Below are 20589 nucleotides of genomic sequence, written 5' to 3'. Positions count from 1 at the left end.
GAATCGGTGGTGGAAGACGTAGAGATTGGAGCTCTAGCTGCGAGTAGACAACCTCAACCAGTGGAAACTATGGGGATCATTGGAGACGACGACGCCGAGTCCAGGTCCCGCAGTCCGACGGATCATCCTTCCCCCGGACCGGCCTCGATATCTTCGTTACCTCAGCACTTTCTTTCTATTTACTCCAAACACTCGTTCTTCCTCGGAGGAGAAGCTGCCACAACGTTCAACGGCTATGTGTGGCATTTTCTTCTCTCTCGGCTCATCCGAACCTATATTGCCCAACAAGGAGACCTGCAACTTATTACGGAACCGAGGACCGGACAACTTCCAAGTCCATCAAGTCGCACAAAATGCCAAATCCAGCACAGCTGGATTAGTGGCTGTGCATCTGACTTTTGTTTCCACAGTTTTGTCTATGAGAGGCGACCATGTGGTGTCCCAACCTCTAGTGGATGCTGCGACGCAGTCCGTTCTCTGCTGGAATGGAGACGCTTGGAAAATAGCAGGAAATCCCATCCAGGGTAATGACACTGAGCTTATCTTCAAGCTCTTTCTGGAGGCAGTACAGCCTCGTCCAGGACAAACTGATTCGCAAGATGCGGTTTGTCGACTCCAGGACGTGATAAGTAGTGTCTCTGGACCATTTGCCTTCGTGTTCTATGATGCAGTAAATTCAAGGGTTTTCTTCAGCAGAGACTGTCTAGGAAGACGTTCCTTGCTTCAAGGTGTTGATGAAAATGGGAATTTTAAATTATGCAGTCTCTGTGACAGCAGTTCTGCCACCCATTTGGAGGAAGTTGGGTCGGATGGAGTGTACATGATTGACTTTACGCGCACTGTCCTGGAAACTCCTGAGTTGAGCGACAGCGACGTATGTTTTAACATTGACAGCATACAGATTCTTCCATGGGGTTCTGCTTCCACAGGTCAGCTTGTATGTTATTCTTCTTCTTTTTCTTTTCTTTCTTTCTTTGTACGTGTGGCCCATATTAACGGTTAAATAGAGAAACCCAATCCCTCCAATGAACAAGACAATCCCGGAAGGGCCCCCGCCTCCATTAACAACAGACTCTGTCTGCATCACAACCCTCGAGCAGAAGCTCCTTCAAGCGCTCTCATTACGGGTGGAGAATGTCCGAGAGCCACCCATGATGAAACCAGAGGACAACGCGAAGATTGCCGTTCTGTTTTCTGGCGGCCTCGACTGCACGTTGCTGGCCAGACTATGCCACGAGATCCTCCCAAGCAATGCAGCGATCGATCTTTTGAATGTCGCATTCGAGAATCCCCGTGTTGCCGCAGCCGCTGTAGCAGCAGCGAAAGGGAAAGCGCCGGCACCAGGCTCTGTGTACGAAAACTGCCCAGACCGGATGACCGGACGCTCTGCACTTGCAGAATTGCAAAAGGTCTGCCCAGACCGGCAATGGCGATTCGTGGCCATTGACGTACCCTACGCCGAGACAGTCGCACACCGCGAGACGGTGAAACGGCTCATGAGGCCGCACAACACCGAAATGGATCTGTCGATCTCGTGCGCCCTATACTTCGCCTCACGTGGACAAGGCACTGTGCTTGATCACGCGGACACGACACCAGTACCGTATACGTCACCTGCCCGGGTGCTCCTATCCGGACTGGGGGCGGACGAGCTGTTCGCAGGGTACGGAAGACACGGCGTGGCGTTTTCACGGAGCGGGTTCGAAGGTCTCGTCGAAGAGATCGACCTTGATGTGAGCCGTCTCGGCAAGCGCAATCTCGGCCGCGATAATCGCGTCATCGCGCACTGGGGTCGAGAGGCGAGGTTCCCGTATCTGGATGAAGAGTTCGTCTCGTGGGTTGTGCAACTCCCTGTGTGGGAGAGATGCGGCTTCGGGATGCCTGATACGGAGACGGACACGTCCACTGCCCTCGATTGTGAAAAGCGGGCTCTCCGTCTGGTAGCCCAGCGACTGGGTATGCCGCAAGTGGCACGAGAGAAGAAACGAGCCATTCAGTTCGGGGCACGTACGGCCAAGATGGAAAAAGGTAGAGTGAAAGGGACAGATTCATTGGATTGATCGAAAAAAAACAAAAAAAAAAGAAAAAAAGACAATATCCATCCTTACATTTCTTACTATACCCACTGTCCACACTCCACAGTACATCTCCACACATTACCTCCCACACCATACCATACATAAACCCATCTCAACCCAAGCCTCCACTCCACTCGCGATGATGACAAAACTAGATCAGATACTTCTGAATCCACCCCCCTCCATCGCACACCTCCCTCCCTTCCCCACCTCCTCTCTCCTCTCATCCTCCGCCACCACCACAACTCCCCCATTCCTCACACCTCCCCTACTCAACCCACCACCCTACCATACATACAATCCAACCCAAGCAGCCAAGACAACCAGCCTTTCTATCCAAATGGATAAGAAAACGCTCATTCACGCGGGTCACAAGCAAGCAACCAAGCAAGTAAGTAAGCAGCCGCCTTACTTCCATCCACCTTCTCCCTCCCACTCTCCAACCTTGTTCCTTTCTTCCTCCCTGCATCGTCCATCGAAGCGGGAGGGTGAAACCAAGGCTGGACAAGGAGGAAGAAAAGGAGGTGCGAGCAATATAAGGATGGTTATCTACCTACTCGCTCGCTCGTCTCGTCTCCCACTCCACGTGTCTGAGTCTCCGGCATGAGTCGTCATGTTTCCTGGCTGTTTGATGGTTTGCTTGTTTGCTATGTGCAGGTGATGGTTAAGGGCGGGAGAGGGCTCGGGGAATGGGGGGATAAGGGTGGGTCTCACGCACGGGTTGGTCGTGAGATTTGCGCGGTTGGATTGAGTGGGAGTTAGTCGTGGTGATGAGGGAGAGGGCAGGTTCAGAGGGGGGACTGGACGGTGAAGACTGTAAAGGCAAGTCTGAGCTTGTGTTGTTGGTTTGGATGTTGGTTGGGTTGGGTTTATACACTTTTATGCACCTGAACTCTGTATATCATGCATGCATGCATGCATGCATGCACTGTCTACGTTGTTTATGGGTTGTAGTTTCTTGGTTCTATTCTTTAAAGAGGATGAAAGAAAGGAGGGTCTAGTGGATGCAAGCTGCAAAGAATACTACATACTACCCACTTACTATTCATGCATGTTGTGAATGTGAACTAAATTCAGCAGGGATTACATTACAATCTACGCGAACATACATACTTCATTTTTTCGACAGCTTGAAGGCTTTCTCTTTCTGTTTTAGTGCTCACCCCTCGCCGCTTTTGGCTCTCTGAGTAGATCCGAGCACGCCCTGAGCGGCCTGAGGCGATCATTGAGCAAGGGGTGAGTGCACTGAGTAAGCCAGCTGTTCTTGATCTGCCTCGGTCCATCTGTATCTGGCTAGCAAGGCGGATTTGCTTTGATGCCAACGAGATCACCCTCGCCTTTGCCCGGCAGTGGATCCTTAAAACCCAGTCTTTTACCTCCTCATCCAACCCGTGGATTTTTCCCAGGTCTGGTCCCCCATCCACCTACACATAGCAATACCATGCCGAAAGCTACCTTTTCGCGCGCAAGCGCTCCCCAAACCGTGACTCATGCCAGACGAGTCCAGGCGCTTCCATGCAGTAACCCTTCAAAGCCGTCAGGTGCCCTCCAGCGGCCAACAAAGGTGGAGATCTATGCATTTTACAGCGATCTATGTGCGGTATGATGACTGAGCCTGACATATTGAGGTGTCACAAAGACAATCCCCGTGGGAGTCTCTTGGCACTAAGATCAGTTAAAACGGTTAACCGTCGCCATTTTTTCTATACCGCGGTCAGGTATATATGGAGGGTCTAACCTAACCGTTTACCGGCGGTCAACTTAAGGTGAGGGTCCTAACCCTGGCCTGACCTGGCCATTGCCCACCCTGGTAAAAAGTCATCATTTTTAATCTACTCTTCTACAAGAACTACTAGAGGTAGAGAAATTCTAATCATAGTTATAGAATCAGTGGTTATTTATTTACTATACTCCAAAGTTTGAAGTTGTTGTAACCCCAGAGTGTGGTTAGTTCTAGTCATGTTTTACCTACTGGTGTTCCAAACAATGTAATGGGTTCTGGAAGATAATAATCTCTGGTAAGACGTACCATTTCCTATCTAGTTGCCTTACATCCGAACCCCATATATGGACAATGCAACACATCAGAACATGTGGACATGTTTCGATGGGTGATACATCATAGGAAAGAGAATACCACCTTTCTTCATCTTCCGGACCGCTGGACGCAACTTGGTAGGCACAGATCGGATGGCCTCATCTTCCATGATCCCCTTGAGATATCTGGCCATGGCCTCGTATTTAACCCCAGAAACCCCTTGGCGTATTGCTTGAAACAGCGCCATCTTGGATGGACTGGTCTCATCACCTTGCCCATCAAATGGCAACCAGGATTCTAACCGCTCATTCATCGACTGGAATTTCATCTGGCTCTGGAGGAACATGCTAAGATATTCACACATGAGGTTCTTATGTTCCGTCATGTATGCTTGCCAGTGGTCAACAAGCCCTGACTCGGGTACTGCGTCGCGGAAATTGATAGCATCTGTGGGGATTCGGCGAGCATAGAAGTCATTGGCGGAGCCAAGTTCAAGACGGCAGAGGAACCAGTCCGCGCCCACGACATCTGAAAAACGAGCCAGGACCCATTCACCCGCGACTGCATGCAGATCGTCTTCCTGGACGAGTTTGATGATCCGGTGGACGCGTTGTTGCCCCTGGTTCCATTTGTCTCCGTATGCCTGTTCTTCATTCTCGCTGGTGTCTTCTCCTTCTCGGCCCCGGTCCTTCGGGTCGTTGTCTTTCTTAGCCTCTGGTGCTTTCTCCATTGTGTGTTTCTCATCCGTGGCCGCTTCCCCGGTAGCCTTCGGGTTCTCGCCATGGGATATGTTCTCTGGATTTTGAGATGCATCGTTCTTGGGTTCACTCGGATACGAGATGTCATCTTTGCTGTTGAGCTTCTGAGAAAGCTGCCTGTCGATCACATCGGTAACATCTAGTTGCTGTTCCAAGATTTCCCTCTCACACGTGAACTTGACGAGCATAAGGCTGAACCCGGTACTGATGGTGCAGGAGCCCTCAATCCGTTGCCCAGGGACAGCATTGTGAAGTTTGGTCCGGAGAATGTTCCGCTGCTGCATACCAATCACCACCCGCTGTATATCAAAGACGCCCCGGATACCCGCAGAGGTAACAATAATGGGGTTTGGGCACACCATCTTGGTATCTGAACTGTTGCTTCCTGAGGCGTGTTCTTGTGCATCCTTTTCTGCCAGTGTCTGATCCTCAGTGCCATGATCAAGGGCAGAATCAGCCTTATCACCCCGGTAGTCGGACCTGATTTTAGTGGTCAGCTCCTCAACTGCTTCCTTGAGCTTCTCCCACTCTCGCTCCCTGGCCTCGGGGTCTGGCTGAGGGGTTGGTGTGTCTGTTGTCTGATCTTGTTTCTGCTTTTCTGTGATATCTGTCTCTGTAATATCCACCTTGTTGTCCTTGTTTTTTGGATCTTTGACCTGAGATTGGGCCAGAGGCGGCGTGGTGGGTTCAGAGTCCTCTGTAGATACCCTGCCAGCAGCTTGTTCAGTAGTTTCTGGCTTCATCTTATCCTTGCTGGGCTTTCCCTTCTTCCATCCTAGCCCAAATGAGGAGAAATTAGGTACATAGAATGCTTCCTGCTTTTGCTCCCTGGCCTTGGGGTCTGGCTGAGAGGCTAGTATGTCTGTTGTCTGATCTTTTTTCTGCTTTTCTGTGGTATCTGTCTCTGTGATATTCATCTTGTTGACCTGAGACTGGGCCAGAAGCGGCGTAGTGGGCTCAGGGTCCTCTGTAGGTACCCTGCCAGCAGCTTGTTCAGTGGTTTCCGGCTTCATCTTATCCTGGCTGGGCTTTTCCTTCTTCCACCCTAGCCCCAACGAGGGTAAAGTAGGCACGTGAAGCGCATCTGACACCTTGTAATTCATGATGGCATCAGCAGTCTCATAGGCAAAGCCTGTCTGGCTTGGGGGGTTGTTTTTCGCTCGCCGAGCCTGCTTTCGTAACTCCTTGTCATTCCTCTCCCTTTCTACAACCCCTTCTAGATCTTTCACCGCCTTATTTAGCTCGATCAAGTGTTTTGCGACGCAATCAAAACCTTTCTCCGAGATGGCCTCGACAAGTTCTTTCAAGGGGGCAAGCATTTCATCCTTCTTCTTCACCGCATTTGTCCGCTGAACTATACTGTCGAGACACCTGTTTATCGCATCCGCACGTTTTGCTTTGTGGTAGCGTTCATTCTGGAACAGTCTGATGATTCCTTGACTGATCGTCGCTTGGGCCTGGAGGCTGGGGTTATCCATGAGACTCTGAAAAGCCTCAATGTTCCGGGGGTACAGTGAACGCCCTCGAATGGAGCTACCGGATTTCCTGCCACTCCAGTTGAACACTGACACATCACTTGATGTAATGACTACCTCATCAAGCAACCGGCATAGGGCTCTTTGGGGCCCCTCCGCGGGGAACACGGGGAACCGGACCCCAAGAATACCCATGAGTGAATAGACCTGGTCAATTGGGACGGCCACATCCCGTTCGGATGCCATGTTCAGGATGCTTCGTGCTGATGCATTCAGAGGCTCGGACCCATCAGTCCAGTTTGCGAGTCGACTGATCCGACCAATTTGCTGGACATACTCCCGATCCTTCGTAATTGCGGCGTCCACCTTACCCACGAATTTGGACAACAGGTTATTGATCCAGTTGATTTTTTTATCCCGATCGTCCGATTTCTGGCCATTCTCGTCGAGTGTCTTGGATGTTGAATCGTTGGTTGTCGCGGCTACATATACCATCCTTCCAATCTGGGCTGCAGCCGTTCTCTTGTCAATCTCTCGGGGGAGATCCAGCCTCAGCCTCTGGAATTCCTTTATGAAGTCGTTGGCCGTATCTTTATTAAATTGCTCTGCCTTCACGCTCTGGTCAGAGCTGTCGTGTTTCACCCAGGAGAGGCTGAGGTATTGCTTGATAAACGGAGCAAGGTAATAATAGGGCCCCAGAGAATCAACATCTCTTTCCAGTGACTTGTAATTGGAGTTGAAGTAGTACGTCACTCGGCTCAAGACAAGCTCCTGTAGGGTCCAGCCACGTGTTGCCCAATGGATTTTCTTATTCTCTCGAACAATCGTGATAAGATCGTCGAAGTTGGGTTTTGGTTTCTCATCCAGGTTTTCATCCGTGGGTTTTGGTTTCTCATCGAGGTTTTCATCCATGTTCTTGCTCTGTGTTTGGTTCCCCTGATCCGGGTCTAGCAGAGGTACACTTTTGCTCTCCTGGACCCATTCGTCGTCATTGGGTGATGTGTCCACATGAACCAGACAAAAGTCCGCGTTGGCATACCACTCTCCCATCCGCGCCAGCGACTCGGTGAGTTCAGCCCCGTTGGGCTTATTGATGCAGCAGTTATCCAGCCACAGGTAGCGCTTTCTGGTTTGAGCGAATGGTTTCTTTCTGAAGATATCCTTTGCCTGGTCCACGGCGCCCGACAACTTCTTGGCAGATTTGCGATAATATAAGGCTTCTAATAAATCATCGATGGCGTACATGATTTTGGTGTCACTCATAAGCAGACTGGTTCGCGCTTGGTGCTCTTCGAGGGTACTGTGAGCCATCTTTCTTTCATTTTCACAGTTTCTTGCGTTTGTTTTGGCGTCCTCATACAGTCGGGTGATTTCGCCATCAAGCTTCTTTTTTACCGCTAGGGAAATCTGAGCTCCTTCGATTTCACTGCTGTTGGACTGCCCCACGTGCAACTCCGCCACGTAAGTCCGGTAATGCTCTGTCTCCCATGTGGCACTGGTACAGAGATCGATGGCTTGTCGGACCTTCTTGTCTGCGGATATACAGTCTTTCTCCATCTTCTGCGATTCAAAGTGGATCTTCAGCATGTCCTCCACGGTGTAGATGTTGAGGTTCTTGCACTCGCTCGAATTTTCGATCAATTCATGCAGCGTCGTTTTGGGCTTGGAAGCCCCGTTCTCTGCTATACTTTCAACAGCTCCAACGTCACCGAATGTCGATTCGAGCCGTTCGTTTGACCTCTTTGCCCGGGCGAAGAAGTCATAGTCAATCTCTTGTCCCTTCCAACTGTGAGAGAGAATGCAGTACTGGTCCATGGGCCCATAGATCTTGGTATCGACTAAGTTGCCCGTGGACAGATCGATCATCCGGATAGGAACACTTCGATCCTCTTCTGGAATTGCCAGCCACTTCTGTGCTTCTGGGATATCGGCGTCTTTCCACGAATTCAGCTTGGCATTGTTGAAAATTTGGAAATTAGAGTGGGCGGTGGGAGCAACATGGTACGCTATGAAATGGTAGAGTTTGTCTGCAAGATCCTTATCTTTCATCACCTTCCCAATATCGGCGAACTCGCTCGAGGCAAAATTCACGGCCTCGGTGAGCTCCCTATAGCCAGTCGACCTTTTCACCTCCTCCACGAGCCGGTGAGTAGGGTTGAGTTTCGACGTCTTTTGCTGGACTTGCATCTTGCGCGTATCGATGATAGTCTTGGGAGATGATATAAACAAGTGTGTGCTCAACAGCGGGTATTGGTGGCACGGGAATGTAAAAGGCTTATACAAATCTAGGTCTATACTTGAAAGACAAACCCATCTTATAAACCCGATGGTGTCTAGCTTGCAGAGTGGCGAGGTGGATTTGAGTGAGCAGGGTATACCCACCCTTCTTCTTTTTTCTGACCCTCCTCCCCCCCCCCCCCACAACCAATGTAGCCTACAAATTAGGTAAAGCGTCACTGCATTGGTGCCCAAGCAAGAAATAAAAGCAAATAATAACAGCAGGGGAGAAGGAAGTAAAAAGTACGGGGATAATGAACGTAGTTCGCAAGGCCTTCTTTCCATCCTGTTCACAGCTCCCACTACCGCGCCGTTGATGGTATAAATCCCTACCTGCCGTCTGCTCTGCTTCTTCATATCAAAGAGAATATCTAGCACTATCAGTGTCTGCAACACTTCAGCGCCATGCTATCCTATCATCGTGTCCTAGCAGCGTTCGGCCGGTCCGTCAACGACAAGACCTTGGAGTGCAACTGGTGGGAGACACCTAGTCCCTGGAGGAGTGCCGGCTAATCAGGAGCAGTGATGTTCATCCGTGGGAAATCACCGTCAACGGGGAGAACTGGCCAGGAAAAATTCGACTGATTGGATTTGTGGATGTCTTTTTCGTCATTGCTTACTCTGCCAACGATTGCTTCATGAAAGGGGTCATTATATATAGTAAGACCATTCTGCTACGGTGCATTTGTCCAAGTCCCGACTCTGACGACCGAGTAGAGGACCCCAAAGCCTTGGGACTCCTAGACGGACTGAGAGTACCAGAGCCGGCGAAAAGTGATGCAGGTAATGACAAGTTGTGGGATGAATACGGATATTATTATGATTCGTCCGACTCGGGATTTGACACCGACTCCGATGAGGACAGAGGTACGCATCACATTTGGTCAGAACACGCAGCGTGACACTAGTGACACAGGATGGATCAAGATGAGAACACCGAAGGTTCAATGAAAGGCAAGCACCAAAAACAACAAAACAGAAGGGTCAAATTTCAAGCGCGAAGCGTCTACACGGCCTCTAGCCTGGGACACGAAATCTCCCTCAAGGCCACCTTTTCTACGAGTTCTATTCAGACATACACCGTCAAGGTCGACCGCCCTGCCAGCTGGGCAATGAGTCGTCAGTCTATCCTTTTTTTTTTGGCTTTTTTCTTCTTTGCTCCCCTGTTTTTCACAAAGTTCCTCCTTCCCGTGGTGTCTGGGTACAAATCTAACCCAAGGACAGGACGCATGAAACGAGCGCTGAAAACTCATGGAGTTTTCCGGTTGGTGCAGGATGCACTGCGTGCTGGAATAATCACCCATGGCCAAATGATGGGCCACGTAACGGGGCTTCTCTTTACAGGGGGCCGTTTTACCGACACCGTCTCCAGGGCCTTTCAGGCGACCTCGGGGGATAGTGCGCAGCGTCATACCTTGTCGAATGACAACATCTAGTTGGGATTACACGTGGATGGCGTAGCTGATGGGCTTGGGGTTTGATATCAATATGTGTTGATCTGACTGGTTGACCATTGAGTCTTCCTTACCCATATGCCAATCATTGATCATGTTTGTTCATTCGAATTTGTCTCCGTAATGAGTGAGAGGTCAATATACTCATTGCTTTTGTGAGCTTACTGTCTCTACCGCTATTAATTGGTCATGTCTTCATGTGCAAAGTACTTAATCTAGTAATGATTTACATCATTGAGAAAAATGAGGCTGTGGGAATGGGGCTAACAGCTGTGGCTGGCTGCGCCCTTGGCTTGTTGGTAGGACTGAGGGGTCCTGACATTCGCTGGCCAATTGCTATTTGATGATCGGTGACGTAGAATCATCCAGCCATAATGACAGCGGCTAGGGTACCTGAAAAGCTGAACAGTATCCCTGTTGCCCCAGCAGCTCTCGCTTTGCTGTCCGCCATCTTCCTGCGTCTGTACTCTATAACTGGCACGAGTGTATGCCCATGTCTCCCAGTCAGGTAAGGTCCAAAGCATTTTAAACAATGCCCCACAGAGCAAGCGGCATGAACTCCTCAAAGCTTGCAAATCACGCAATCACCGGGCTGAGAGATCTGCGCCCAAGCATGTTTTCTTATTGATCTATCCGCGGCCTATCAGCCGCGTTTACATGCAACCGAGAGGGAGACGCATGTTCAGTGGGTCTGATGTCTGATGTTTGTCACATACAGATGCCATCCTACATCCTATCAGATGTCAGATTCCGCTTGACAGTCGCTACAACTTTTTGTAGCTGGGTTCGAGGTTATCCATGAGTTCCATTCAAAGCTACACAGATCTATATGGCAATTCTCCTCCACATAGCTTTATCATCAGTATTTGGGAAATATTCTTATTCAGAAGCTCCGAACTAATAGGGTCACACTTATTATGATGAAACAAGGACAGTCTAAACCCACGCTGTTATGGCAGCGTATCATGATCAAAGAATTATGTCTATGTACAAGAAGGAATAGTTGAAGACAGAAGAGTTTGGGGGGGCTGGGTAGTTAGTGGGGCTCGCTGAGGATGTTGATGAATGCTCGACAGACCAAAGAGTGCGTCAGGTGTGGCAGAACATTGAAGCTGGTATATTGATCCCGATGTGCACATATGGAGCCACGACATCAGCCGTAAATCTATCCCCTCGCATAGAGTACAAGGCTCGGTAGAGAATCTTTTCGAGGAAAGCGCGGGCCTTGTCTCCCGTAATGAGCAGTCTACACTCCGACAGGCTTGCTTGCCTCGCGATGGACGGCGATGCGTCATTAGGGTCATTTAATCAGTATTCTGATGCAGTGATTGTCATATTGTAAGTAATCCGCCCCCGGTTTTGATTTGGTGCAGCACGAAGGGGAACTATCAATAGCTGACTGGTTAGTTTGACTTGCCCTGACAACGGAAGAGCCAAGACGTCCCCTGTCCAGAATAAGAAAGTGGTCGATCCGCTCGTGATCAACGCGCCTACCTATCGAGACCTCACCATGGGTATCGACGAGGAATGGGGGACAAAAGATGTCGAATGATAGTGTGAAGCCTATTGCAAGGAGAGGAAGAGAAATCCAAGGGCGATTTCATCCTCCCTGAGAAAAAGAGGATCTGGGCTATTCATGGCAAAACAATCAAGCGCCTAGAAGAAGATCTAGACATCATGGAGAGTTTGCCAAACACGAATGGTACATTCTGGGCTCTGTCTTTTCTTCGTCCGGGGTGCGAGAAGTCCCATCCAAGTAAGTTGAACAATGGCAGTTATTGATTCACTTTATAATTTATATATTTCAGATCAAATGCAGGGCACCTTTCCGACTGGAGAGGCGGTTGGGATTTGCCAATATAATCCAAACTGATAATACACTCTACACCGGGCCCCACGAGTTACTAGTAGTGTTATTATAGTGATACATGTCATGAACAAGTGCTTCTACCGGAGTTAAGTACATTATGTTAAATAACAACAGTTCTGAAAAGAGACCTTATCTTGCTATAATAGAAGTACTAGGCCCATGTAACTAAACTTAGGAAAGTCGGAATTTAAGACTAGATTCTTAATACCATGTTCAAGTTTCCTGTAATAGTATATGTGATATATCCCAAGAGGAATGCCAGCAACTGCCTATAATATTGTTATTAATAGTTACAGGCCTGCCGTGTTTTACCTCTCATGTTAATAATTATCTAAGATATAAGCTGCAGGACTTAGTGACTAGGTGTACTATGATATCTAGAGTTGTATTTCTAACCTGTATAGACTAACACACCTAGAGCAGCGCCAGTGAACAGTCAGAAAAAAAGATGAAAGGGAACTAATAGTCCTTATCATGCCAAGAGCATTTGCAGTTCTAGAAAATCATGTCTGTAGTGGCATACGTACAACTACTACTACGGCTACAGGAAAGGCAAGTCAAGTAAGTAAAGCAATTTGGCAAATCAATTTAATAGACAAACTAATAATGAAAACAATCTCATCGTGGCCACGAGTCAATCCCACCATAGTATAATATAGTAGGAGACATCAGAACCGACCATTAACCATACCATAACCAACCATAATAATAACGAATTCCGGACTGTGACGCTCACCAGGTAGTCATCACAGAATAGGGAATAAAAGAAATGAAACCATTGAATACATCAATAATAATAGAGACAAAGCAATAGTAGAAGATAGAAGATAAGAAATAGAAGAACAGGTAAGAATAAGGATAAGGAAACTTTTCTTGTCCTGTCGACATTGTAGTCGACAACAGGACAGGGGCCTCAACAAGGCCCCCGCCAACAGGACCAAACCAAACACAAAACAGGACCAGGCAGAAAGAATCAAGAACAGCCGTGTGGAGGTATCATAGCATTTTTTTTTTGAAGGTTTTGCGTTTTCTTTATGCCTTACTCTGGGCAAGGGCTTTCCAGTACTGCTCGCGCTGTTGGGCCTCCTCGAGAGACTTCTCCAGCTCGGCGATGCGCTTCTCCATCCCTCCCTGGCGCTCGAGCTTGCGAGCGCGCGACTTGCGAGCGGCTTCCGTGTTGCGAGCACGCTTCGCGGCGACCGGGTCGGTCGTGTCGAACTTGAGGGGAGAGAGGGGCTTGCGCTGACGGCCGTTGATGCCGGAGAGGGAAGAAGGCTTGGTGACCCGGTTAGGGGAAGCGGAGGGCGCAGGGGACGCGACGGATCGCACAGCCGGGGATGCTGGGGGGACATCCGTGGTCGGTTGCGCGAGAGCCGCAGCGACGTCCAGCGTGGCCGGGTCGAAGGCCTTGGAGTCAAAAGCGAGGGGGAAACCATCCTGGGCCGGGAACAGCGAGTCCCACTCCTCGTGACCCGGGCCTAGCTCCATGTCCGTGGCGAACATGGGCGAGGTGTCCTGGCTGAAATAGCCAGGCGAGTCAAAGGAGGGGGTGCTGAGATCGGTGAAGGAGGCTGACGGCGGAGCCGAAGCGTCCATCAGCAGATCCTTGGGCGAGATGGTGCCCGTGGGGGCGCCATCCTTGGCCGGCAGGATGCCGGTGTGGAGCTGGTGAGGGGAAAGCATAGTGGAGTCGAAGTCCTCGAAGTGCTCGGAGAAATCGAAGAGTTCAGGCATGTCTGGTGAACGTTAGTTATGAGAGCCTATACACATGGTCCACGGGTCAATGCTTACCGTTGGCGATGTTCGGAACCGACATGATACGTCGAGAGAGCTGTTCTTGCTGATTCTGATAGGGGGAATTGACGGAACTGTCGTGGAAGAGAGGAACTGGGGGACGATTGGCGTGGATTACAGGCGCCGTGTTGGAGGCAACAGCAGCAGCGTGCAGACGCAAAAGATGCTTGCGACTGGAGGGACTAGACCGAAGAGACGAGGACAGAGGGAAGCCGGTAGACTGCGGGGCCAGTCTGGTCACCTGAGGTACCTGAGTAGGCGAGGGGGAGAACTGCTGCTGGGGCAGACAGGTCGAGTGTCGTCGAGGGAGGTGCCCGGAACGGACCAGGTAGGATTGATAGGCGGCGAGTCTATGGGCAGCGTTCGCAGGGGGTTGCGGACGAGGATCCCGAGCGGTCGATTGAGCAGGGAATAGCACAAAGTCCTCGGAGGGGACGTTGGGGCTGTTGTTGTTGGGACTGTAATCTGGATTCTGCGGAGCCAAAGGCTGTGTGGGCGGGGGCGTTGGAGGCCATTGTTGCTGGAAGTGATCCGTGGTGGACGACGTAAAGTCGAACGGGGGAATGGTGTTCAGAGAACTTGAGCTACTCGAATCGAGGCTGAAGTTCAGAGGTCCTGGGACAGGAGACTCTGGGGGTGGTGGAAGAGGGGAGAAATTGAAAGACGAGGTCCGAAGAGGATCTATCGTGTCTATCTCAGAGGAGAGAGACGAATTCTGTCCGCGGGGCGGATTTAGAATTGCATTTTGGCGGATATCAAGAGAAAAGTCTGTAGAAAGCCAAGAATTTATGGTGAAAGTGAACGATTAAGGCCCGCAAGGGAGGTTGAAGTGATGAGAAGTGATGAGAGAAGAGTTGATGAGGTTGAAATCGGTTGTGGGAGGAAAAGATGGAAGAAAGAAAAAGAAAGCCAGGCAGCGACGGGGGGGGACTCAGGCACTTCTTAACCGGATGTGTGCGCCGGTGGGGCAGTGCAAACGGACCAATCAGAGGGTGTTGGAGGGGCGCCTGGGGAGGCTAACCAGAGGCGGACTAGTCGGGTAGAACGCCGGTCAGCAGGTGTGAGTCATAGCTGTGCAGGACATGATTGGTGGGATTACAGTATAGTGGGCCAGGCATTCCAGGCCACACTCGTGTATCTCTACCTACGGAATATAAGGATTACGGGGTTACTTCAAGTCTACCTAGAGTAATAACAATCTACCTAATACCTCCTACCTAGTAGAAGAACAAGGCAACAATCAACCAATTTCCACCTCATGATAGTGTACCTAGGTAGTGAAGAAGAGGGGGAAGTGCCGTTTCACCCACGGACAGGCCTCCCTCCGTCGAATCCTGCAGACCCCGTCCTGTACCCATTGACCAATCAAACCCCCTCCACCGGCCCAATTCCGAAATCCCAGGCATCAACCGGCTTACTTTACCGACTGCTTACGACTTTCAGTCAGCTATTTTTTCCACAGCCCCGTGTCAGTAGGCCTGGGTCGGGGTCTGAAAATGGCAATTACGTCCACTGTCCACTGCACCGTCCAGCCGCTGGTGGAATTCCGTCTTGTGATTGGTGGAGTCGTCTGCGAGAGTGTATACTTTAAGCACTATTGAAGGGGGCGCAGCTGTTGTCTACAGCAGAGCCTCATCTTCTGCCTACTCTACTCCATAGGTCAGTAGTAGGTCCTCCAACCTTCTCCGTCATCAGTATCCAAGAACATGAATGCGCAAACTGAAATAACCAAAATCAAGAAATCAATAAATCTCGTAAACAAGACTTCAATCAAGTCCGGTCCAGTTGACTAGGATTTATAATCCAAGGTGTCGAGGCGTTCATCACCTGCCCGATCCATTCCCCGACTCAAACCACACTATTCCTGTCCGAGTCTTAGTGTCATCAAAGGGCGTGGCCATCCACCACCATCGATCATTTCTTTCTTTCTTTTCTTTTTTTTTTTTTGCGCGTCCCTCCTCACGTTCCCTCGTACCTACAGCAGTAAATACTAATCCTGTTCTATCCGCATGTATCCATCATGTAGTAATTGAGTTCAGCAAACTAATCAATCGTGATAATGATGACGATGACGATGACGAGTGGTTGTGAGCGTAGGCAACCATACTACGGCTAAGTCAATCTCAGTCAAGGGAGGACCCATGGGCCGTACAGGGACCACGAAAATTGAAAACTTTACTTTGCTCTGTCGCGCCCATGTGATTGCTGCTTCGGCGGGTGGACCCGGTTGTAGCTAGGTACGAGGGAGGAATGTGGCTTTTGTTTTTCCGATATTTCGCAGAGAGGTTACTCCCTACGATCGATCGCGTCAGATCTAGATCCAGATCCATGCGCTCGATTGGCGCTCATTACACCGACTACACGACTACACTACTACACGACTACTCAACTACGGGTAATCAGTCGATACAAACAATTCTATTACTATTACCTATGATGCTGTCCATGGATACATGGCTCATCAACGACATGCCCTGGCCGGGGCCAGTGGGAAGGATACAATCCTCCCCTCCGCGCGCCCTTCCTCCCATGCGGGTATCAACCAGAGAAGTGAAACAAAGCATCGGACGGTACAAAAACACAAAACAAATAAAACAAGTGGTATCAATCTAGTTTGGTCGGCCCATGACGTGAACGCACCCGCGGCCCGGGACTGGGGATATCATAAAGGAACGAAACGCGACGCCAGACGCAAGGAAATAGTCCGGGCCGGAAACGACCGCCAAAGCAGCATAGGGTATCGTTGGCACCCTCCTGGCAATCGCTTGCGGAGCAAGGCCGCCAAAAGACGTGACAGTGGAAGACCGCGGTCTTCAAGCAGAGAAAACAAGGAAAATAAAAAGAAAGAAAGATCAAAGGAGTATGTCAAACGAGTTTCATTTTAGGTTGATTTTTTTTGGGGGTTGATTTTTTTTTTCTGGCGAGGTCACGCGTGACAAGAAACAGTTCGACGGTATGGAGGGCTAGACAACAGGGTCGTCCCACCACTTCTCATACTCGACGATGCGTCCCGAGGGAGCACTTCATGCGGCAGCCTGGACGGGGGTGGAGGTGGAAGAGACGTTGGCGGGCTTGGACTCCTCGGTGGCGGGGGCCTCGGCGGGCTTGGCAGCCTCCTCAGCGGGGGACTCCTCAACGGGAGCCTCCTTGGGAGCCTCAGGCTTGGCCTCGGCCTCGGTGGCGGTAGCCTCCTTGTTCTCGGACTTGACAGCCTTGCTGGGCTTGCGGAAGAGACCGCCCAGCTTGTTGCCCTTGGGCTTGGCCTCAGCCTCGGCAGCCTCGTTGTCGGACTCGCCGGCCTTCTTCTTGCCGAAGTTGCCGAAGAAGGAAGTACGGCGCTTCTCCTTGGCAGCGCTGTCGGCACCAGGGGTCTGGGCGGGAGAGGCATCCTTGGCGGCCTCACCCTCGGCGGGAGCGGTGACGCTCTCGGGCTCAATGGGCTTGACGGCAGCCTCCTCCACGGGGTTGTCCAGTTGGGGGGCGGTGCTGGCGACAGCGGTGGAGTCGGCAGGGGCGGTGGCCTCCTTCTCGGACTTCTCCTGAGAGGGGCTGCCGACCTTGCTGAAGAAGCCGCCGAAGAGGGAAGCACGCTTGGACTTCTGGGCGGCGGCGGGGGCCTCGGCCTTCTCCTCCTTCTTCTCCTCCTTGGCCTCCTCCTTCTTCTCCTCGGTGGTCTCCTCCTTCTTCTCAGCGGTCTCAGCAGGAGCGGCGGCTGCACCACGTTAGCACGGATCTGGGGATGGGGAGTGATGTGGAGGTACATACCCTCAGCCTCGGTGGCAGCGGCAGGCTCGGCGGGAGCGTCGGTGGCGGCCTCGACGGGCTTGGCCTCCTCCTTCTTCTCCTCGGTCTCCTTGGTCTCCTTGGTCTCCTCCTTCTTGCCGAGCAGGGAGCCGAAGATGCTGGCGCGCTTGCGGGACTGGGAGCGGCTCTTGGTGGCCTTCTCCTTGGTTTCCTCAGCGGGAGCGGCCTCCTCCTTGGGCTCCTCCTTGGCCTCTTCCTTGGCTTCCTCCTTGGCCTCCTCCTTGGCTTCGGCGGGCTTCTCAGCGGGCTTGGCGGCAACGGCAGGCTTGGCTGTGGGATATTAGCATGATTCTGATGCAAAGAATAGATCAACATACTCAGCTTCTCGAGCTGAGCCTTGTAGCCCTCGCTCTCGACGATGGTTTCCTTCTCGGCCTTGGCCTCGGCGGCCTTGTTCTCGAGGGCGAGGAAGAAGCTGTCACGCTCGGCGGCGCTGGTGGCCTGGAGAGCGTGCTTCTGGCCGTTGACCTTGAAGACGATCTCGCTGCTGCCATCCTTGGCCAGATCGGTGACCTCGCCCTAGATAAATGTCAGTATGTGCGCAAGTCACATCATCTGTTGATGAATCACATACGAGGTTGAAGATGCCAGCGGGGGTAGCCTTGTCCTCAGCGCGCTTGGTGAAGAAGACGAGACCCTTGCCGGTCTGGGTGGCCCAAGCAACGATGGCGTTGGACACGGCGGGCTTCTCGTGCTGCTGGTAGACGGAGAGCTGCTTGGCCTCGACGGCGTCGTCGCTGAACCAGAAGAAGCGCTTGGAGAAGCGCAGGCTCCTAAAACATAAGTCAGTCCACTGTTCCTACTGCGGTCGATATATCCGCGCGACTGTTGGTGACGTACTTGACGAGACCGGGAGCCTTGTAGCCCAGAGTGGCCTCGGTGGCGGGAGTGACCTCCTCCTTCTTCTCGTCCTTCTTGTCCTCCTCCTTGGCCTCCTCGGCGGCACCCTCCTCCTTCTTCTCCTCAGCGGGAGCGGCCTCGGCGTTGTCGGCGGGGGCGTCCTTGGGGGCCTCCTCGGCGGGAGTCTCGGTGGCCGGGGCCTCGGCGGGGGTCTCAGTGGCGGGAGGAGCAGCCACGGGGGTCTCCTCAACAGGCTTCTGAACGTCGGACATGATGAATGGGGATGATTAGGTAGTTAATTATAAAAAGGGTTGATTAAAAAGTTGATAAGGTTGAAGCGCAAGTAAAATGGCCTCGTTAATAAGCGTAGGGTATCTCTTAAAGGGGGTATCTCAACGAAAACAAGAGACTTCTTAGAAGAACTCGGGTATCACAACGAAAGAAGAGGGGGAGGGGGGGAAGAAGAGAAAGAAAGAACACGCGGAACGGTGGTGTGATGGTTTGCAGAAAAGGTAGAGAACTGAGGGGAAAGAGAGAAGAAGAAGAGAGAGAAAAGCGAGAAGGAAGAGAGCAGGAGGGAAGCAGCGGAAGAAAAAGGAAGGGAAGAAAAGCGGGCCCGAGAGAACAGGGGGGAAGCAGAGGAGAAAGGAAAAGGGTGTGCAAGTCCCAGGAGGGAAAGGAGCTGCAGGGCGGCCAGCCTAGACAGACTCTGGTGACTCCACTTGGTTTCTTAAGTATAGCTCTCCACCTGGCTTTTCCTTGACTCCTTTTTTTGGGGGGTTTTTTTTTTTTTTTTTTTCTTCTATTTTATTCTATTCGTGCCACTCTTGTTCAAATTATTACCATACTCCGTAGATACTACGGGGAAAATAGATCCCTATTTCTTTCATTAGCTACAACTCCACCCTGAATGATTGGTATAGGGTATGCAGGTGACGGACTCGGAACACGATCCTGCATCCAGTCAAGACTAGGTAGGTATCTTTGGCCGTAACGATCATGCTCCCATCCGACTCTTCAACGTTTGGCCCGATGGGAAATTGGATCGTCCAATCGACGTACAGAATATTCGAGTCAGATTATTTTATATTATCTCGACTACTCCGTAGACTCTAGTACTGTTAGTGACCCAGATTTCAAGGTTCTCATGCAGATAGATTAACGGTTGTCCCTAAATTATGTCCGATTATTATTGATTTATACGAGTATCACCATACGAAGGACTCCCTATCGTACTTTCTATTCTGTTGAAGTCAATGCGAAACGAAACCGATAACTATATAAAATCCATCGACCCGTATTCGGATAGTATCAATAAATAAATGATGACAGATTCTAACCGTGGTTGTGGAACAGCCCCTTTGACCCCCTGATGCGGGTGCTGGATCATGGATCATGGTCCATGAGCCATGGTCCATGGATCCATGGCTCCTCTTTTCCTCTTCCTCCTTTTCACCTATCACTCGGTCTTCACGCCTCTGACTGTCCGATCTACTCCTACTGTATCGATTACACCCATCTATTTACCAAATTGTCCCTCTATCTATCTATACGTAAAGGATCTCAACCAAGCAGCAAAAGAACAACCGGACGACCACCTGACTTTTCTGGCTAGTAGCTACTCCGTACAGACAATACTAAATACTCATACTACTACGTAGTAAATACTAAATACTAGGTAGTAAGGCTAACCCACTCAAGCATAGTATCCTCCAGTAATTTTAATTACAGGACATCGAGGGAAAGATGTGCAGACAATCATGATCCCAGCATGACCCTCCTCAACTAATCAAATCCCAGATTCAACTAGTCTGGATGACCCTCCATGACCTTTCCTGGTGAATGATGCCAACTCGTGACCGTCCAGGCTTCCTGCCCCGGCCAACCAGGGGGGAATGACCCCCTCCATCAGCATTCCAGTCCTCGATTGACATCCGTGATGGAATGTGTCGGGTGGATTGATAGGGTGACGTTTCTTCTGATTCTGATGGAATTACCTAAGTATTGTCCATCCTGAAAAAAATTTATAAAATGACAGGAATCAAAAAGAAATATTAAGAAAAAAAAGGGAAAGGATAGTATGCTCCACCCTAACGGTGGTAACCGATTAATAAGATTATACGATGGCCTAGCCATGTTGACCTTGGGATCTGTCCTCGAAGAATAAATGTCACACCATTTGGATGGTTTTTTTTTTCTTC

General features: G+C 50.7%; 6 protein-coding genes across 6 annotated transcripts; 3 read left to right on the top strand and 3 right to left on the bottom strand.

Moving 5' to 3' along the window:
• Positions 1-203: 203 nt before the first annotated feature.
• Positions 204-2794, top strand: BDW47DRAFT_97353 (asparagine synthetase domain-containing protein). Its single transcript, XM_024820407.1, has 2 exons — positions 204-937; positions 1008-2794. The coding sequence occupies exons 1-2, from the start codon at positions 236-238 to the stop codon at positions 2058-2060; spliced, it is 1755 nt and encodes a 584-aa protein (XP_024676542.1). The 5' UTR covers positions 204-235; the 3' UTR covers positions 2061-2794.
• BDW47DRAFT_97352 (uncharacterized protein) lies at positions 2792-3333 on the top strand. The gene has a single exon (XM_024820406.1). It carries the CDS (start codon positions 2849-2851, stop codon positions 3077-3079), a length of 231 nt encoding a protein of 76 aa, XP_024676541.1. The 5' UTR covers positions 2792-2848; the 3' UTR covers positions 3080-3333.
• Positions 3334-3930: 597 nt separating this feature from the next.
• On the bottom strand, positions 3931-8536 carry BDW47DRAFT_121634 (uncharacterized protein; the record flags this gene model as incomplete). Its single annotated transcript, XM_024815662.1, has 2 exons — positions 3931-3947; positions 4216-8536. 2 exons carry the CDS (start codon positions 8534-8536, stop codon positions 3931-3933), a joined length of 4338 nt encoding a protein of 1445 aa, XP_024676540.1.
• A 388-nt stretch (positions 8537-8924) lies between these two features.
• Positions 8925-10113, top strand: BDW47DRAFT_97349 (uncharacterized protein). The gene is made up of 5 exons (XM_024820405.1): positions 8925-9102; positions 9150-9286; positions 9344-9493; positions 9554-9745; positions 9851-10113. Exons 1-5 carry the CDS (start codon positions 9032-9034, stop codon positions 10060-10062), a joined length of 762 nt encoding a protein of 253 aa, XP_024676539.1. The 5' UTR covers positions 8925-9031; the 3' UTR covers positions 10063-10113.
• Positions 10114-12982: 2869 nt separating this feature from the next.
• On the bottom strand, positions 12983-15102 carry cpcA (amino acid starvation-responsive transcription factor GCN4; the record flags this gene model as incomplete). The annotated part of the gene is made up of 3 exons (XM_024815661.1): positions 12983-13686; positions 13742-14374; positions 15051-15102. 3 exons carry the CDS (start codon positions 15100-15102, stop codon positions 12983-12985), a joined length of 1389 nt encoding a protein of 462 aa, XP_024676538.1.
• Positions 15103-16698: 1596 nt separating this feature from the next.
• BDW47DRAFT_1709 (uncharacterized protein) lies at positions 16699-18739 on the bottom strand. The gene is made up of 5 exons (XM_024818369.1): positions 18389-18739; positions 18123-18321; positions 17866-18067; positions 17510-17818; positions 16699-17456 (listed from the first exon to the last, which is right to left on the bottom strand). Exons 1-5 carry the CDS (start codon positions 18658-18660, stop codon positions 16768-16770), a joined length of 1671 nt encoding a protein of 556 aa, XP_024676537.1. The 5' UTR covers positions 18661-18739; the 3' UTR covers positions 16699-16767.
• Between the last annotated feature and the right edge of the window lie 1850 nt (positions 18740-20589).

The sequence above is a fragment of the Aspergillus candidus genome (assembly GCF_002847045.1).
Source record: "Aspergillus candidus strain CBS 102.13 unplaced genomic scaffold BDW47scaffold_1, whole genome shotgun sequence".
Classification (NCBI taxonomy): Eukaryota; Fungi; Ascomycota; class Eurotiomycetes; order Eurotiales; family Aspergillaceae; genus Aspergillus; species Aspergillus candidus.
This window is presented reverse-complemented; position numbering and strand designations above follow the sequence as displayed.

What these genes read in the sequence shown, in the direction of transcription:
- BDW47DRAFT_97353 (XM_024820407.1), top strand. Translation starts at nt 236, where the DNA reads ATGTGTGGCATTTTCTTCTCTCTCGGCTCATCCGAACCTATATTGCCC. An exon ending in CTGCTTCCACAGGTCAGCTT is followed by an intron (nt 938 to 1,007) that starts GTATGTTATTCT and finishes ACGGTTAAATAG; the next exon opens with AGAAACCCAATCCCTCCAAT.
- BDW47DRAFT_97352 (XM_024820406.1), top strand. Translation starts at nt 2,849, where the DNA reads ATGAGGGAGAGGGCAGGTTCAGAGGGGGGACTGGACGGTGAAGACTGT.
- BDW47DRAFT_97349 (XM_024820405.1), top strand. Translation starts at nt 9,032, where the DNA reads ATGCTATCCTATCATCGTGTCCTAGCAGCGTTCGGCCGGTCCGTCAAC. An exon ending in GAAAGGGGTCATTATATATA is followed by an intron (nt 9,287 to 9,343) that starts GTAAGACCATTC and finishes ACGACCGAGTAG; the next exon opens with AGGACCCCAAAGCCTTGGGA. An exon ending in TGCCAGCTGGGCAATGAGTC is followed by an intron (nt 9,746 to 9,850) that starts GTCAGTCTATCC and finishes ACCCAAGGACAG; the next exon opens with GACGCATGAAACGAGCGCTG.
- BDW47DRAFT_1709 (XM_024818369.1), bottom strand. Translation starts at nt 18,660, where the DNA reads ATGTCCGACGTTCAGAAGCCTGTTGAGGAGACCCCCGTGGCTGCTCCT. An exon ending in CCGCTGGCATCTTCAACCTC is followed by an intron (nt 18,068 to 18,122) that starts GTATGTGATTCA and finishes ACATTTATCTAG; the next exon opens with GGCGAGGTCACCGATCTGGC. An exon ending in GGCTCAGCTCGAGAAGCTGA is followed by an intron (nt 17,819 to 17,865) that starts GTATGTTGATCT and finishes AATATCCCACAG; the next exon opens with CCAAGCCTGCCGTTGCCGCC.